This window comes from Babylonia areolata, chromosome 18 (genome assembly GCF_041734735.1).
Source record: "Babylonia areolata isolate BAREFJ2019XMU chromosome 18, ASM4173473v1, whole genome shotgun sequence".
In the NCBI taxonomy this organism is placed as follows: Eukaryota; Metazoa; Mollusca; class Gastropoda; order Neogastropoda; family Buccinidae; genus Babylonia; species Babylonia areolata.
The window spans coordinates 48,147,173-48,167,326 of record NC_134893.1 but is presented as its reverse complement, the minus strand read 5'-3'; the positions used below and the strand labels follow the sequence as shown (position 1 = coordinate 48,167,326).

The following is a 20,154-nucleotide window of genomic DNA, read 5'->3' as shown; positions in this document are numbered from 1 at the left end:
AAAAAACCCACAATACAAACATACAATTCATGTTAGTTTATTCCATGATACCAAACAAGTTCACAATAGCAAATGATGATAGCAAATCAAAACTTAGTTTCATTATGTACATGTATACCTCTTGAGTGACAGATGCATGTGCGCACACTCCCGTGTTTATCATTTGCTCAGGATTTGTTTAGACATCAACACTTTATTCATGACTAACAACTTTGGTTCCAATATTACATTGTGGAGCTGTATGCTCTTTGATGGCATGCAGACACAATAAGCATGTGATAATGCTTGTAATTAAATGATCACAAATGTGCTCCAAGCACAGAAATACAAAGCACATAAACCACTGTATCGCTACTTCCATGGCGAAACAGAGGTTCCATTTAAACACTTGAAAATGAATCACATGATCATTGCGTACTTTATTACATAATTATTACGCAATTCTTTTAACCTCCTTACAACAAATGATCACAATTACTGGCCAGCAGTGTCAATGTTCCCAAAATCATGTGCTGACACAGTAGTGAAATAGTCACCTTTTACTGCTATGATAACTGAAGCATGCTTCATCACCCCTGTCAATTTGCTTCTTTCGACACCTCAATTCCTCTCTTTGATTACTTTAAAATGACAAACATTCATTTTCTCTTTGACCTGAACATTTACAAAAATTAAACTTGAACAGTTTAAGCCGGTCCAACTGAATAGAAAACTGTATGTATATCTGTATATATATATATATATATATATATATATATATATATATATATAAATACACATACATACACACACACACACACAGAGGGGTGGAAGTAAAGTTTTCATGATAAAAACATTCTGTTCATGAAAACACACAGGACAGATGCACAAAAAAAAACAAAAAAAAACCCCAAAAACACACACACACACACAAACAAAAAACACTTGCCATATAAAAAAAAGAAGTCTGTATGGTTGTTGATTTAAATTTTCTACCATTTTCCTTCTGGAAAACACAATACATAACAAATGATTATGAACTGGAAAAAATGTTCTGATTCTGGTATATACTTTTCAAAAAGGTCACACTGGCAAAATGGACAACTTCACTCAAGTCGATGTTTACCATCACTACTACCTGTGTGTCTAAGTAGTCTAGCAAGCACTTATAAAATGCAAAGGTATGTGTTCTGGAGAAAACGGATTATTGAACAGTCAGGTACAAGTGTAGAGTAGACAGAAAAAAAGGCCTTCAAACTACTAAGAAGTACACTACACTGCTTCAAGATTTTAATAAATATACTCTATTTCCTTGACAATACATTCTGAAAGGTATTCCTGGGTGGGTAGATCAGGGTTAACATTTTTTAAAGTTGTTTTCTTTTCTTCAAATATGGCTTTTGCCTCTCATTTGAACATTCACTGTCACCATTGACTGCTCTCTCTTGACATGACATCACTCACTGCATTCTTGTGGCATGTCACTCCTCCACTCACCATTCTTGACTTCTTTTTAGTACAGAAAGAAAATATGAATTTTCCTGTACTTTTTTTCATTCTGAATCTTCCGACACCATATACATATTCAAGATAATTCTTGTTCTATAGTTACAAGCAGACAAATGTATGTTTTTTCCATGAGCCAATTTCTCCATTTGTTCTTTACAGGCACACCAACTTTGAACAAATGAGAGAAAAAAAACTACAAAAGACAGATCAATTCCGTTTTGTGTATGTTAATCTGTGATTTTTAAACTTTCTGAAAGTACATTAATGTCAAAAATGATAATTCCAACTCTGCTGGGATTTCGCATGCTCCTACTTCTCTGTCACATATCACCTACTCATTTCATTTCTTATCAAACTCATTTTAAAAAAGGCAACACTAATCTATCCGGAACCATGGATTTAGGTACGACATCCAACACAGTAACAACACCCAAAGGCTTCTGTGAATCATGGCACAAAATCAAAGGACTTGATGCTCTCACCTGACTCATCATGACCTTGCATTCTAGGTGTCCATTTCAATATATATGACAGCCCCATAACCAGGTGCTAACCCATGTCCTAAGACACTTAGATTGAAGACTGAACAGACTGAGCATAAAAATACTGTTAGACTGGACAAACTAAGACAAACACAGACACTTAATTTCACAACATTATTGAAATTCAAACTTCTCAACAGTAAATGAAGACCAAGGACTGAGATGTAAGTAGATCAAAAAGAATAATTTATGTGAAAAGAAATGTTAGTGATGCTTCAGCCTGGTTTTCTCCTTAAGTACCTTCACTCTTATGAAAATCACAAGGCTCTTTCACTTACTATGAAAATGAAAAAGGAACTGAAAGTGAGGCATCACTGCATACAAAAGACATTTCTGGATGATCTTGCAAGCATAATTCTTGAACCATGCTTTCCACCTAAAAAAGATCTTTCAAATATAACAATAACACAGGACACTTCCACTGAGTCTAAAAATTATGCAGGTATACAAATCAAGCTACTGGCATAATGCATGCAAGCTGCTGGAGATATATCCTTATGTACAATTTATTGCACAACAGATCCTTTAAAATGATACATTTATGACAGTAGCACTACACTAGTGAGGTAGGGTGTGTGTGTGGGTGTGTGTTTATGTATGTGTAATTAAAATCAGAAATAGGTAATATGAAAGCTAAAAGGACACACACACACACACACACACACACACACACATCGCCCCTGGTGAACAGGAGTAAAATCAATGAACAACACAAAACAAAAAACAGACACTGAGAGGCCAGGCAAAAAAGAAAAAAAAAGTGCGCTCAAGATGCAAATGATAGGGCCTTGGCCATTGGCACAATAAGAACAATGCCCTTAAGGACAACAAAGATGACAGTAAAATGAAAAAATACTACTAAGGATCATTCCCAAGAGGTTGGGATATTAATTATGTACAGCTGCAAAGACACCTCTTGATGGGGGAACAGGCCTTGTGAAATGATGTTCAACTGATCCAAACTTAAGGCTTAATAAAAACACTTTCAACAGGAAAAAGGTAATTTGTTACCATATGAATCCATCTTCTTGAAAACTCAAAAAAAAATATTCAACTACTGACCAAATAGCTAGACCTCAGCACATAACTGTTTTGCAATGAATAATGAAAGACATTCTGAGAACCACATTTTGGTGTTCAGTCTGCCAAGCAAAAGAACTAATGATTGACCTTTTTAAGCATAACACTGTTTAAGAACGTCCCATGGAAACCGAAGTCAATAATTAATTACGATTTTTTTTCACACAAAAAAACGACATCTTCAAAAGAGCAATCTCATGTAATAATTAAATATATTATGAAATGTGTTTAAAAAAATCAATTTTTTACAGCCAGAAGTACACTGAAATGATACAATTAAGATGTACACAATGGAATCAAATATCTAAGCTTGGTTCAACTATAACACAAAAACTGGCTCTGCACACCGCATATTTACACCCAGACATTCATACAAACAAAATAAATAATATTTGTAAAACATGACAGACTTAAATATCTTTTTTTTGGTTGTTGTTGTTGTTTCATTTTGTTTTTGTTTAATATTTATATAAAAGCCATGGACAGTACATTTAAAAAGAAAAAAATATAAATACAAACATGCATGAAGTGGGACATGAAAGCCATCTCCTGAAGGGAAAAAAAAAATTTGTGTGTGGCAGTTAGGGTTTCATTATTATGCTGGACAAAGTGGTGCATGCAAAGGTGGAAAAACTGATAATTTACGGTTTAATGTTTGCATTCTAAACAGTGCCCAAAAACAACAACAAAAGAAGACTGGACAGAAAGCAATAGTGTTCTTATGGGAAAAAAATGAAGATACCTACAGTCATTAAAAAAAAAAGGGATATGATAAAAAAAATATATGTATATTATCCATAAACTATCTTTAGTATGTTTAGTACCTCTGGCAGTGATGGTTAACATTTCTTTTTTGCACAATGAAAAGCTGTTGTGCAGGTTATGTACGTATGGAAAGCTTTCTCAAAAGATGAGCCCAAAACTACACACAGAATCTGTTATGTTAGAAGTTGCATAATTTTTATCATTTCACATCTGGTGTGGTTCTAATTTTAATGAAATGCCCATTTCCTTGTGAAATAACAACATTTATCTTCAATATGGTCATTCTGGTGAAAACGTTATTCAATAAAATATATATGGAAAGTGTTACTATATCATGCTAAGTGTTATGACTCTGCTTGTAGCTTTTAGAGGCGTTTGATTGGCAAAGAGTGGACCAGGCAAGATGGGTCATCTTTTCACTGTTAACTGCGTGAAATTTGTCAAGCAGAGCAAACCGATAGGCCTAGTTTGCATCAGTTTGATATGGTACAGTATATGACACCAAATAATCTTTACAGAGACTGACTCGCTTTGCACTGCTTAATTAGCACATACACACTCCATGGACTGAACAGCTAAATGGTGGAAGGGTAAGCATTTCAGCTGTCTCATTCAGACATTCATAAAGCAAGCCAGCTGTCAACCAAGCATCTTACTAATACAAGTTATTGGAGGCCAGGCAATCTCTTTCACGGATGTTCATCGAATCTGTGTCAAAGATTTATTCTATAAAGACTGTGAATGAAAACAAATGTGTGAGTGTGAATCCATGTGTGTACATGTGTGTGAAAATGTGTCCTTGTACATTCTTTAATGAGAATCACAATGTATACACAAATGGACAATTTTGTGCAAAATCTCCAAAATATTATTTTGGATCAGTCTCTTATTTTCTAAATACCAGTATGTACAATTACTGACGATGGATGATATTCATACATTATGGAAAGATATCTAAGACGATAACTTATACAAATATACTTTATAACATACATATGACATGCATAAGTGAAAAAAAGCTGTTTGACAAACTTGAAACATTGCAGTGAGTAAGATGAAAAATTGCAGAGTGAGAGTATGCTAATATTAACCTGTTCAGCGCCTACAAGTTGTCAGCTTACGTCCTGCACAAACTGTTGCCACAGTCCCTATAAAACGTCCACTGACGTCCTGCATCTATTCAGATTTTTCCTGCATCGGAGTTTGGTTCAATGAACATAAACAGACTAATCGGCTACTTTAATGTGTGTGCATTATTAAAATACAACTAAAATGAGCATATGATAGGTAGAAGACCCCTTTCTTCTCAATGATGATTTGCTAAACTGGAGCATGTAAATGCATGTGGAAACAGGGTTTGCCGCATTTGCTAAAGTAGCATCAGTATCTTCAGCAAACTGAGATAGGGGTACCAGTCAGTGGACTTATACCACTTTGCAAGCTGTTCAAATGATTCCAGATAAGTAAAATGATGGAAATAGATCTCTATGATTTATAAAAACTTGAAGATAATGACAAAGTGTCAAAACTGATTGCTGAACATTCGGCAATGTTCAGTCACTGCACCAAAGCGGACAGCTATTTTGATTGACTGGCAGTGTGAGGGCAGTGTATGTGTGCCTGAAGTGGGAAGGGGTAGAAGGGAGATGAAGAAGAGTGGTGTTAGACAAGAGACTATATGGTAGGGTGTGGATGAGGGGCGTGACCATTGACTGAGTGACACCATGATCTGTAGTTTTCACAGCTGCCAACGCAGACTGGACAACAGCCAACAATCCACAATTATCATGAAACCCAATGCTGAAAATACTTAAGATGGGAAACACATATTTTTTGTTTTTCACACTTTCTGTCACTGATCAGATGACAAACTTGTTCACATAAGAAGCATTCAGAATGCACAGCAGATGGTTTTTGTCAACCCACATACACCATAAGAGTGAGAGTCATCAAAGAGCTTCTTCCACTGTGCAGAACTGTTCTTTAGTGTCACAACGCTTGACTGTCCAGTTTTGGAGCAAATGATTTATGTTTCATGTTGATGAATTTTGATTGAATCCATAATTGTCATTTTCAGGACTTCTTAATTTACATGTCTACAAGAATTTTCATTATCATACACTTATAACCGGTTTAATTGTCATCTGTGGGTACAGACAAAAATGTCATTTCCTGCTGTATTTTATTTTTCATTTTCAATGTCATTCTGTGACTGTGGAAATAAGACTTTTTTGTGCACAAAAATTATGTTAACTTATTTCAACTTTCAAATGCCCAAGTAACTATTTGCATTCAAATTAATTATGAAATAAGCCCATATCCAGAATTTTTATTCATTATCCTTTGCATAAACATCACTTTCTTTCTGCATCTCCTTACAGTTTTTGAGCTAAAACTTTTAAAAATTACCCCTAAAATTTCCTGGCAAGGTGAGAGCCCTAAAAAAAAAAATCAAAAAAATCTGGCACTGAACAGGTTAATTGAGAGAAACTGCAGTCTAAATGATATTCTTGAGCAAAGTAAACTGAGACTACTGACAAAGTTTACTGAAAATAACTTCTTGACCATGAAATCTAATCAACACTAACTAATATTTGCAAACTCTTTGCAAAAATCATTATGATTTATGAAAATATTAACAGCAAAACACTGGCACTTGTGTTATAACACTTGTTTGAGTGACCTACACTCACAAAGGGAAGAAAGAACAAAATTTAGACATCATACCTAATTAGTTTCACTGATGATCTTTGTACAAGACAGTGGTAGATGTAGTTTATGAAAAGGATTTAGATGTAACTTTTGATTCTTCTTTTTGGTAAAAAAAAAAAAAAGATCAATCAATAAAAGCAATGAAAAATGCAATTTGTACACAAAGTACAAGCACAACACTGAAGCATGAAACTTCAAGTGACCTCAAGTAAATAAAGAAAAATATAATTTTATATTTAAAACTCAGCATTCAAGACTTAATTGCAACAGAGAGAGCTCAAATATCAACAAAACAATGACACTTCTAGTTACAAAACTACCTTCTGACTTCTAAATATTTCTAGTGACAAATAGGATTTAATTCAACATTACAACCAACAACAAATCTAATCAGCCTTATGACCTCTTGGTCTCAATACTCTTCTTTATATTTCAACAAAATGTTGATTTTGATTTTTAATTTTAAAACACTAATTTGTGTACAGTAACACAATGGAAAACACACAGAGAACACAACTATTTCATTGAAGATGCACCAAACATTTGAAACAGTCAAACAGCTCCAATGATTAACTTAAATATATATATATATATATATATATATATACATACATACACACACACACATGCATATATATATATATATGTATGTATTTTAGTAGTTTGCACAGGACAGGAATGTCAGACCCATGCCGGAGTCTGCACTAGAGGGTCACGGTTAAGTATGTGTAATTAAATATACATATATATATATATGTATGTATGTATCGTATGTATAATCATTTATGAAAATAAGTATTCTGAAAGATGCTAACCAAACATACTTTGTTGGACAACAAGCAGGATCTAATGAAGACATGTCAAAGCCTCTGGGCTTGGAATTCACCAGTCAATCATCTCAATCACTTGAACAAAGACTCGGTCAGAAGCTAAAACTCAACAGGCATCAAATACAGTGAAAATGCCTTGGTTCATACAGGTTCAGATGCTGGATACAATAGTTTTAGGAGCCATGCCCTTATATAGGATCAGGGTAATGAACAGACTGCCACTCAAGATTTTTTCTACATCTGCGGACATAAGAGCTCCTTCAAACTGAAGAAATGACTACTATGAATTTCACCGAACAAACTTGGATACTCAACAAATTTCCTAAGCAATGTTTCACATGTTTTCTTGTTTATTCTGGAAAATATGTTGCATCCTACATTGTGTAAATATGACCTTCTGGAGTCATACAGGTTTCATTCTTCAAAGCTCTGAAGCAAGAAGAAAGTTGAAACCTGAAGGGTCTGTGTGTGTCCTGTATTTTATACCTCTCTTTGTTGCAGGCTGCTTTAACTTTTGTGTGTACTGTCTGTAACAAACAAACAAAAAACAATAGATGTCAAATAAATTGTAAATAAAATTTAATAATTTTCTTTGGCCAATACAGACAAACATTTTATTCCACATAGTTATACTCCTTAACTCTGTAACACAAACGAAAAAACAAAACCAAAAAACAAAACACAACATTCTGCAAGATAAAATCCCAAGGAATCAAACACTCATACAAACATACACACACACTCTCTCACACACAAGCATCTGACGACAAACCATGCATACCAAAACTGCACTAGTGTGCTTTTATCTCAATTTATAGCACACTTTCCCAAGCTGGCCTTAAGCCAACAGACTCAGTAGTCATTCGAGAATATTCTCAAGTTCATTTATTGAACATGCTCACGTAATATGTGCTAGAGCCTCCCCCAATCATCCTTTCTTCTTCAAATACAACACACACTGATGAATTTCATTATGTTCATCATAAAGCATGAAGAGTGAAAGATGATCTCCATCTCCAAAATGCACCAATCTCTCAGCAAAAGATGATAAAGCCACTCATAGCTGATGCAACCACCCAAACATGAAGCTGTCTGAGGATCCCAACATGAGGTGTTGATTGTGCCTGTGCAGATGATAGCAATCCAAGTCCTTTTGTTTTGGTCTGTCTGCACACAATCCCACTTTTCATGGTTGGTCACCGTTTTCAATCAAATCTACATATGTGGCAGGGAAAACGCCCTGCCTGCCATTGAGCTCTCCTTTCCACCAATTGTCGTTTGACTGCTCCAACACTCGGATGCGATCTTTTCGCCTGAATCCCAGCTCATCTGCATCTTGTGGCTCAAAGTCAAACTTGGCTTCCACATACTGAAACAGAAATCAATTCTCATTCATGTGGCTTGTTTCAGGAGCATGACAAGATTAGTGGGTCAACTTCAGATACAATTTAATCAGTTTAAGTCTGAAATAATACATGCCAAAATGGTTACTGCTTATTATATGTATGAATTATGATTTGAATTATTATTCTTTTAGCCCCTAAAGTATTTAATATTATACCACACAAGAATCATGATATAGTTAAATCATCACGTCTGTTATCACAAATCAGCAAGTTCTCACCCTCACTCCATTCCCTAACTAAACTCCTGCCAGTACCTATATGAATATGTACTAAAACAATAAAAGCAAACTATACCTAAAAGGAGGTCTGCTTATGACAGGGCCATATTCTGCTAAAATCACCAAAACAGCTTTCAGAAGTCTGTCATCAAATCGCTATTTCTAAACTGCTGAATGATCTCACTGCTGGTAAACCACCAAAAGTTTAGTCAGATCTGCCCAACCAACCAATCCAGTAACAATGAAACAGAATATGTTTGACCTGACCTTGATATAAATGATAATCTAACTAAACCTTGTCCACACCATGACAAGTTCAAGCCCCATTATACATCCACAAAATCTGACAGCCTTCCAGCTCTAGTTAATCACAGTCAAAGCAAGGTACTCACTTGATTCTGTATGGGAAAGTCTCTAAAAAGAATGGTATGTGTGCGTGAAACAGAGGAGGTCCGATGGTACTCCACCAGCTCATTCAGGGAATTGAACTTGGCCACCCACAAAAAATATTTGCCTGCTCCATCCCTCAACACTTTGAAGTGTTGCACCCCGTCAGCGTACCTGCCGATGAGTGTCTTCAAATTAATTTTCAGTGGACGTCATTCATAAAAGATACATTGCAAATGCAGCAAAGTCATTGTAAAATCCTTCACCTACATATGCATACCATGTCATTTTTGTAAGTACAGATTATTGATTTATACCATAGCTGTCATGAAATAAAAAGAAAGGACAAAAAACAAACAAAAAAAGCCGATACACACAAATACAGGCACATCCAAACCACCATACATAAATGCATATAGTGATATACTAAACACTCCTGTGCATACTTCATCTGTGGGTGTGTGTGTCTCTCTCACACACACACCCAACAATAGCATCAATATCCTTGTTTCATATGGAAAGTTGATGTTTATATTCCTAAGTAAAATGTAATAACAGAACAAATGAAAGAGGTTTACTGTTGCATCAGTTGGTTTCCTGACTATGACTGCAAAGAATATGAATCATAATAACCATAAAAGAACACATAAAACAGACAAACCTTCTGCTGATAAGTACACTTTTTATTCAGTACAATAATGTTTAGATGGTGAGAAAACACACTCATTCTCTGCTGTGAAAAGCTGTGGCACTCACTTGACTGTGATTGAGAACTCTCCTGGTGCACTTTCACTTCGTCTGACCAAGAATGTTCCATCAGGATAAATGCCTTTCAAGAGCTTCTGTTCTGCTTCACTGCGAGTAATGTTACCCATGTACCACCTGGAAATGTAACACTGCATTATGACCAAACCACCCCTCATGTCTTAAACGTGTTTCCAGTACCTGTAATTGTGTGTGTGTGTGTGTGTGTGTGTGTGTGTGTGTGTGTGTGTGTGTGTGCATACATATAAATAAAAAAAATAATTTATATCTATTTTTTTAGGATCAAAGTCAGTAATGCCATTCCTTCTAATTTACCCTCTAAACTCATCCTTTAGTTAGGGGAATAAGAGGGAGAAAGAGAGAAAGGGACTTAGACTTAGAGAGAGACTCAGAGAGAGAGACTCAGAGAGAGAGAGAGCATGATATTCAACTGCTGTTCTCTGCATTTAACTAAGTGTATGTTACTGATGTTTCTCAGGGGGGTGAGGAGAGAGGCAGATGGGGTAATTGTTAAACGCTTTTCAGTTGTATCAATTAAAACAAACAACAACAAAATCAAATAGTACTTTCCCCTCTACTATTTTCATTTCAATATACACAACCAAGGACCATCTCATGGAGCTTTTTGATGCCACTTGCAAACACATTTTCAGCCATATGATATTGGATCTGAACCATTCATGCTACAATTATATACAGAATATATAAAGTATATTCTTCCCACAACAAAAAAATATCAATGAATATATTCTAAAATTCACCACTGAACTTCATATTGATGACAATACATTAAATACAAGAACATTAATAAGCAAAGGTTTCATAATTGATACTTACTTATGACTTTTCATATTGATGTAATTGTTTGGTACATAGCCCTCTCGTCCATCCTGTTCTGCTCTGTACCAGTTCTTGTCATCTTCTTTGCTCAGAATCTAAACACACACACAAATCATTCCATCAAAACAGAAAATTAACTCAAGGAAGCACTGTGGAACTCTATTTCAAAACTGAAGCCAAGAAATGATAATACCACAAAGTCTAAAGTTTTTGTTTTTGCAACTGCTTTCAATTTTGATTTTTTTATTTTTTTTTTTTTTATCATAAATCTTTAAAGTGCTCTTAGTGACAAATTCAAGTCAAAACAAAACCTGTTCCTTTCTATCAAATGTTATCCAGTTTGTGTTCTGTGCTCTGATCCTTTTAGTATTACCGCTTTAGTTTAACCCTGCCCTTTATCTCTAGTACTGTCTTCATCACGTAATAACTCTTTGAGAGTCTTCCTCAGTTTCTCAATCTCTGCTCTCTCTTTCTCCCTCACATGCACACAATAATCTAGTGATCAACTCCAGATAACTGGTAAGTAAAGTGTTCACACAGTTTCAACAACAAAAAGTAATGAACAAACTTTTGCAATGGGCAGAAGCCACCTTCTCACACAGCAGGTATCAAGACATTCAAAATATAACTTTTGAGCAAGATGGCTTGTAATAGACATGCACAATATAATTTGAAGCACATTCTGAAGACAGACCAAAGCATCGATTTTGTCATCATTAATCTACTAAAATTTAGAAGACTAAGATTTGTCACATGAGATTCGATATGAACATCTCATTCAAAATAACCAAAGGAATTCATAAATTCATTCAAAAATATTATATATGGGAACTACTCAACTATGAATGCCTGTGAGAAACATTGGAGAACAGAAATAACAGAATAAAAATTCACTTTTACTGCTTTAGTTACAGAAAAGCACCTTCCTGAATATTTTTGTAAATATGTTAACACTAACACAATCAAAAACCTCCATTAACAGGTAACATACCAGTCAAGTGCTATCAGTATCACATTTTTTCCAATAACCACTCTTTTATACTTCGGGAAGTTGAGAGCAACTGCATTACATCCAACAAATTGTGACCCGTTTTTCTCATTGTATTGATTAGGGCAATTAAAAGCCGCAGTACCTGTTTCGTTCCAAAACAAACTGAACTGAACTAGAACACTTAACAGTTCCTGGTTAGGCTATGTCTGACCTGCCCAACTTCCCCCTCCCCCCTTCTCTTAGAAGAATGTCAGCTCTGAAATCATGCCCACAAATTCTCGTCTGCTTGCCTAAGTTCATAGAAAACTTTTTATCATTGGTGACAAGAACAGTTAATCATATTGTGAAGAAAAACATCTAACATAAAACAAAAGTCCCTCACATAACTGACTGCTAGAGTTACAGTGATAAACATTATAACACTGCGGAATAATGATATAAACATTGTGACCAGTCATGAGACATGGGAATGGAATGAAACAGAAAACAGGTCGACGGATTTCATTGTTTTATGAGACAAAATTCACTTCCTTACAACATTTTCCTTCAAGACTGGATAGTATTCGAGTACGAGCAAATGGGTAAATTCTACACTGTCCACAATGTCTTACCTTAAGTATACTTCCTTTCTTAAAACTCAGCTCGTCTTCAGCAGTTGCAATGAAGTCGTGTTTCGCGATAGCCTCCATCTTGAAATTTTCTTTGCACGTCTGTAAATGCAGGTATTAATGCGCTACAGAACGCCTTCCAATCAAAATCAGTTTCGACAATCGTAATTAAGGGTCTCTGTAATACACGCCAAGTGTTGTAAATATGTCTGAAAATCTCAAATATATTTTGAAACTTGTTTTGAAAAAGAAATATTAAAAAAAACACAAAACTATATTTCTTCGCGGACTTGACTGTCTCTTTCGGAGAAGAAAAACAGAGAACGGTGTGAGGGAAGTTAGGGACTGTCACAGTGGAGACAACATCACACGTTTTGTCACCGATGGCGCGTGCGGTTTTACGTAAAATGCATCGTTGTACATAGGCACAAATTGACCCATTTGTTCAGGTTCAGTGAGTAAAATGATCGGGGAATTTCAGCCCGCAGTCCTTTCATGTTAGATGCTTCAGACCGCCACACAAGTGATACACTTCCCATTACAATTTACAATAAGCATATATAATATCAACTCTGACGTGTGTGTCTGCATGTGTCTCTGTGTGAAAATTCTCCAGAATTGCTGCATTTCCAGTTCACTACTTTCGACATTCTCAGTCGTTCATGTACGCGTAGACTATGCATGTCACGGTGTCAGTTTCTGCGGACCAAGTGTCTGCAGATCTGTCCATCAATGGCCGTACCGACTAGCATGTCACGATGTGTGTGTGTGTGTGTGCGTTTGTGTGTGTGTGCGCGCGCGTGCGTGCGCGTGCGGGTGCGTGGACGCCTCGATCATTATCAGTGTCATGCCATTTGAGTCAGTTTTGAATGTCCAGTCAATGCCAGTGTGTGTGTGTGTGTGTGTGTGTGTGTGTGTGTGTGTGCGTGTGTGTTGTGTGTGTCACTGTGTGTGTGTGTGTGTGTGTGTGTGTGTGTGTGTGTGTGTGTGTGTTTGTTTGTTTGTGCTAGTCTGTGTGTGCGTGTGTATGTGTGTGTGCCGTGTGTGTGTGTGTGTGTGAGCCTGAGTACACGCGGTGTGTCAGCACGGTGTGTGTGTCAGTGTGTGTGTGTGTCAGTGTGTGAGTGTGAGTGCCGTGTGTGTGTGTGTGCGTGTGTGTGTGTGTCAGTGTATGTGTGTGTGTGCCGAGTGCCAGTGCCGCGTGTGTGTCAGTGTGTGTGTGTGTGTGTGTGTGTGTGCGTGCGTGTGTGTGTCCGTCACGGCCGTGTCAGTGGGTCACAGTGTGTGTGTGTGTGTGTTTGCGTGAGTGTGTGTGCGCGCGTGCGTGCGGCCGGCCGCGCCGACGGCGCTTGCACGCCTCATTGTCAGTGCCGTGCCATTTCAGTTTCAGAGTATGTCAATGCCGGTGTGTGTGTGTGTGTGTGTGTGTGTGTGTGTGTGTGTGTGTGTGTGTGTGTGTGTGTGTGTGTGTGTGTGTGTGTGTGTGTGTGTGTGTGTGTGTGTGTGTGTGTGTGTGTGTGACTAGTAGTGTGCCGGTGTATATGATGTGTGTCGTGTGGGGGCGTGTCAGTGTGCGCGCGCACCGGTGTGCGTGTGCGTGTGTGTGTCAGTGTGTGAGTGTGTGTACTGGCGGCGTGTGTCATAGTGTGTGTGCCCGAGTGTGTGTGTGTGTGTGTGTGTGTGTGTGTGTGTGTGTGTGTGTGTGTGTGTGTGTGAGTGATAGAGAGTGAGATTGAGATTTGGATAGGCCGTTCCCCTCGAGTCAGAGGGGGGTGTACATGAACATAACAAAAACGTATTTAAATGTTTATGTTACATATGCACATGGTCTTTTAAATGCTTACACACACACACACACACACACACACACACACACACACACACACACACACACACATACCGTGACACACACACACACCCGGCGTAACACTGACAACACACACACACACACACACACACACACACACACACACACACACACACTGACACGGCCGTGACGGACACACGCACGCACCACCGTGACACTGACGCAAACACACACACACACACAAACACTGACACGGCCGTGACGGACACACACACACACGCGCGCGCGCGCGTGCGCACACACACACACGCACACACACACACGGCGGAAGAAGATGACCAAAGGGCAGGGAGAGCTCTTTTCCTTGCCGGGCTTCTCCTCAGTAGGAGACGGAACTCTGAAGAAAAAACCTGCACCTGCCGAAGCCGTCCTACACGTGGCAGTATCTGCGCCTGTGGGACTGTGAGCGTCGGTAGGCGAGAGTGTGAGGAAGGGACTGCACAACTCCTCTTCACTAAAAAAAATAGTCACCTGTGCTGGTCAGGCAAACAGGCTAATGTCGGAACGACGAGTTAGCCCTTCAACACGCAGCTTTCCCAAGCCCTGCGGCGATGGAGAAGTGGTAACGGGGACAGGCAGAGGACTGATGCTGCTGGCACAGTGTTCCTAGTCACGACTCTGCACGCAGGCGGCTGTAGGGTGATGGTCGTCCGCCGTAGACTGATAAAAGGATCCCTAAACAAAGCCTGCCTCGCCTAGTACCTAGTAGGAAACTGCACCTACTTGGACATCCAACACTAGCGGTTGAAAACAACAGAAGAAAAGAACCAGGAGTCATGCCCTGACTCTGGGTGCCTGGAATGTTTGCACCCTTTTGGACAGAGACGACAGACCAGAAAGGCGCACAGCGCTCATTGCTAGAATGCTTGATCGCTACCAGGTGGACAAAGCAGCCCTGAACTAAACCAGTTTTGCTGGTAAAACCCATCTGGAGGAAGTTGGAGGGGGCTACACCCTCTACTGCATTAGGAAGCCAGATGGCACCCCAAGAACCTCAGGCGTGGGCTTTGCCATATGAACCAAACTTGCACGACAGCTTGACAGCCTTCCACGTGGGACAAACGATAGGCTGATGACCCTGCGTCTGAAGCTGTCCGAGGATCGCTTCTCCACAGTCATCAGCTGCTATGCCCCGTTGATGACCAACCCTGATGACATCAAAGAAGCTTTCTACGAGGAGCTCAGCCGCACCATTTCAGCGGTAGACAGAAAGGACAAGCTGATCATCATTGGGAACTTCAAAGCCCGTGTCGGCGCGGACTTCTCCTCGTGGCCAGCACGGCACTGGCAAGTGCAACTCCAACGGACTGCTTTTGCTCTCGCTCTGCGCGCAGCATGGATTGACCATCACCAACACCCTCTTCCAACAAGTGAACAAGTACAAGAACACATGGATGCACTCCCGCTCCAAGCAATGGCACATGCTGGACTACGTGATTGTCCGGCAGAGGGACAGAGGTGATGTTTCCATTACACGCTGCATGAGAGAAGCAGTCTGTTAGTCGAACCATCGCCTGGTACGCAGCAAGATGAACATCAGACTTGCACTGACGCAAGCTCCAACCAGCAAGGCAGAAACCCCCTAGGAAGCTGGACATCCACTGCCTCCCTATCACCAAGGACGTGCTGCAGCAGCAAATCCAAGCAGCTCTCCAAGAAATTCCTGCATCAACTGATGTAGAAGAGTTATGGAGCACCTTTAGAGATGCCGTGTACACAGCAGTAGCTGACACACTCGACTTTGTACAGAGGAGCCACAAAGACTGGTTTGACGAGAACAACTCTGGAATCTCCAAGCTCCTGAACACACTGCATATACGGCATCAGGATCACATTTCCGATAAAGACTGCAAGAGGAAGAAGAACCAGTTCTTGCTAACCAAGCAATTCAGTCATACAGAAGAGACTGCGTAAGATGAAGAACACCTGGTGGGAGCCGAGAGAAAGTCCGAAGAGCTTCAGTCCGCTGCTGATGCTCACGACATGAAGACCTTCCATGATGGTCTCCGAGCTGTGTATGGGCCGAGAGTCACAGGATCAACCCCTGTCCGAGCCTTGGACCAGACCACCCTCCTGACAGACAAGAAAGACATCCTTGCCCGCTGGGCAGAGAACTTCAATACCCTCCTCAACAGGGACTCGTCCGTATCTGACGAGGTAATTGCAGCCCTCCCACAGCTACTAGTCAATGACTCGCTAGCTGCCCCTCCCACCAAGGCCGAGACCCGGAAAGCTCTGAAGCTGACAACGCCAGGAAAAGCACCAGGAACGGATGGAATCCAGGCTGACATCTACAAGTATGGAGGCGAGGTGCTGACAGACAAGCTGACCGCCTTGTTCCAGTCTATCTGGGAGAGAGGGGTGGTCCCCCAGGATTTCAAGGATGCTTCAATTGTTCACATTTACAAACGGAAGGGAGACGAAACATCATGCGATAACCACCGTGGAATCTCTCTCCTCTGCATCGCCGGCAAGATCTTCGCCCGCATCATACTGAACAGACTGGTTGACCATGTCTCCAACAGTCATCCCTGAAGCACAGTGCGGCTTCCGCTCAGGCAGGACATGGTGTTTGCCGTACGCCAGATGCAAGAGAAGTGCCGTGAGCAGAACAAGGAGCTCCACATGGTCTTTGTAGACCTGACTAAGGCCTTCGACACGTCCCGAAGATGCTCTTGTATGGCCAGCTGAAGGAAGGCCACCGCAAACTTGGAAGACTATGCAAGCGCTTCAAGGACACATTGAAGACAAACCTCAAAGCCTGTGACATACACATCGCTTCCTGGGAAACTGATGCCCTTGACCGCTCTCGTTGGAGGATGCTGTGCTCTAGTGGCATAAAGACGTTTGAAAACAAGAGAACGCTGGCCATTACGGAGAAGCGTGAGCGAAGGAAGCAGGGCTCAACTTCTGGAGACGTCCTTGCAACACCTGTGGGAACTGCTGCGCATCCAGAATCAGCCTCTTCTCCCATATTAGGACACACACCGACAGATAAGCCTGCCTGCCTACTCATCCGTCGGTCCGACGGGAGACTCCATCAGAGATAAACAACCAACTGCTTTATAATGCGTTGTTTTGTTGATGACTGACAAAATCACAATCAATTTAAATAAACATGGATCTTTTGTATATTTATCTGGTATAAACTGCTCTCTAATATCACTCAATCCAGGACAAGAGAGTACAAAATGAATTTAGTCTTCTTTTGAAGATTTACATATTGGACATTTCAAATTTCTAGTGTACGTCTGTCGATAGCGATTATAATGGATAAATATATTAGAAATACCAAACCAAAATTTTATCATTATGCGCTTCAAATGTCTGTCAGCATCCATAGACATATAAGTTGGCAAACAACGTATATGACAAAACATTCTGTAAAATTTAAATCTTTCACTTTGCTGAACATGACAATTCCAGTTTTGCCACGAACAATCAATTATTCTTTCGCGGCGAAATATTTGAACAAAACCATTTATATCTTCGCGCCGACACCTTGATTCATCCAAACATAACCAAACTCAATTTCATAAAAAAAATAATTGTCATATTTGACGCCCAGTTTTTCTTTCCTCTATTATCTAATTCTAACAACACTGTTTTATAACGAGCCTTTTGTGGCAGCCTTTGCGTATCCATGATTTGAGTCAATTTTAACCAATACTTTCTGCACTTCACTTCAGAAAGCAATGATATAGGGTGTCTGGCTGTTTCACCATACACTAAATTGCCGTTAGGTGTTTGTGGCGATACTCCAAGGAATTTCTTACAGTAAGAGCAAAAAGATGGATTTTCTCACAGTGTGCAGCAGCAGGAAAAAAAAGGCCCCATATTTCAGCGCCATATTGTACAATGGGTTGGATCTGTCCATCGAATAATTTCAATGAGAGATTCGTTATTTAACAAAGACAGTTTCGTCATGATACATAACTTGCAAAGCACTTTTTGCTCTACAGCCGGGCTAAGTCTTTACACGCAAAAGCGAAGCTTAAGCGTGTAGAGAAGTATACACCTAAATATTTATACACATTAACCACAAGCATTATTATTCCAATGTATATCCATCTTTCTCTCGTCGCCGCGGCAAGGTATCCCCCTTTTCTAAAGACAATTTTGTTGCCGAGTTTTGGTACTGATAAATTATCAACTTTTTACTGGAGTGAAGCAGCACTTCTCTGTAGATTATTCATTTGAGTTTGCAGTCCAGTTACTGTCTCTGAGCAGAATCTACAGACCATCTTTCCAACTTTCCCACTGAGCTGAATACTATTGAGCTCGATGATCTTTCCGAAGCTTTGCAACCATGCAAGAGCCAAAAGGCCGATAATTTTTCGCTGTGCGCACGCAAAGATAACCCGTGAAAATGTTATCGCTGAACGCCAAGCCGAGTTTGCTCCCTTAACAACATCATGGACACCCAAGCCTTTTGCAGATCTCACTGGCTCTTCAAAAATCAACAGGGAAACAAGTGATGATGATAACGATAAATAGATAAGTGAAAAACAGTTAGTGGAAGTGGTAGTCGTGCCAGCAGCAGCAACAACAGCAGTAGCAGCGGCGGTAGCAGTAGAGCGGTACTGAGTCGGATCAGTAGCCTACAGCCGATACTGACGGAGTAGCCTCAGTTCTGTGAGTAGCAGTAGTAGTAGTAGTAGTAGTAGTAGTATAAGAAGTGAGAAGGAGCAGCAACAGCAGTAGTAGCAGAAACAGTCAGATACAGATGTATGTATATATTTGTGACTGATAATGCTTTCTGCTTGATCAAAGATGTGTTGTGGAATGATGAATGTGTTATGTGTTCTCTTCGTACCAGCCGGACGTCCGCCTTCAGAGCTGAGCAGCGACTTGTGTGTTGGGCCCGCTGTTGTGTGGGCTCGCTGCAGTGCCTTGTTGTCCGGGCCGTGTTACTTTTCCCTCACCAGTAGCCGTCCTTTTCCCCCTATCGTTATCAAATAACACTTATGGTTAACTCTCTCCATACGAACGGCGAAAGAGACGACGTTAACAGCGTTTCAGCCCAATTACCACCATCAAAATATTGCAAGCGGAAGGCTCTTATACTGAAGAGGTGAATGTTGACAAAGAATACCACAATTCTGACGACGGAAGCTAAAGGTTGGGTCATTGAGACACTCACTGGACATCCGAGGGGTCTGTGTAGAGGAGAAGAGAGGACTGGCCGTACTGAGTGAGTTAAAAGACGCTAAACTGAAGAAGAAGAAAAAGAAGAAGAAGACAACAGCAGCAACAACAACAACAACCGCACACACACACACACACCGGGGGGAAGGGGGGTGGTGGTTGGGGGGCGGGGTATCAACACGGGGGAGTATCGACACGGGGGAGTATTGACACGCTCTCGCACCAGTGCTGATGAAGAATTTACCTTTTACTGGGAATCCATTTCCTTCCTTAGTTTCACCACACAGTGGCTGGGAGTTTGCTACATGCATGACACGAGAAGTCGCTGTGACTGAGTGTCATTTGGAAAGTTTCCAAACGGATGTGCAATGAATTTGTCAGTTCAGTCACTGTTCTGTAACTCCTCTCTATCTCTCTGGTCTAGTGTAAGCGGGCGTTCATTTCAGTTGTGTGTGTTCAAGCTGGAGAGACGGAGAGAGAGACGTAGAGAGAGAGAGAGAGAGAGAG

At 40.0% G+C, this 20,154-nt stretch overlaps 1 protein-coding gene across 1 annotated transcript; it reads right to left on the bottom strand.

The window, feature by feature from the left end:
• Positions 1–21: 21 nt before the first annotated feature.
• Positions 22–19,946, bottom strand: LOC143292862 (growth factor receptor-bound protein 2-like). Its single transcript, XM_076603494.1, has 7 exons — positions 19,892–19,946; positions 19,316–19,444; positions 12,636–12,734; positions 11,031–11,128; positions 10,185–10,310; positions 9,434–9,602; positions 22–8,786 (listed from the first exon to the last, which is right to left on the bottom strand). The coding sequence occupies exons 3-7, from the start codon at positions 12,711–12,713 to the stop codon at positions 8,604–8,606; spliced, it is 654 nt and encodes a 217-aa protein (XP_076459609.1). The 5' UTR covers positions 12,714–12,734; positions 19,316–19,444; positions 19,892–19,946; the 3' UTR covers positions 22–8,603.
• Positions 19,947–20,154: the final 208 nt, after the last annotated feature.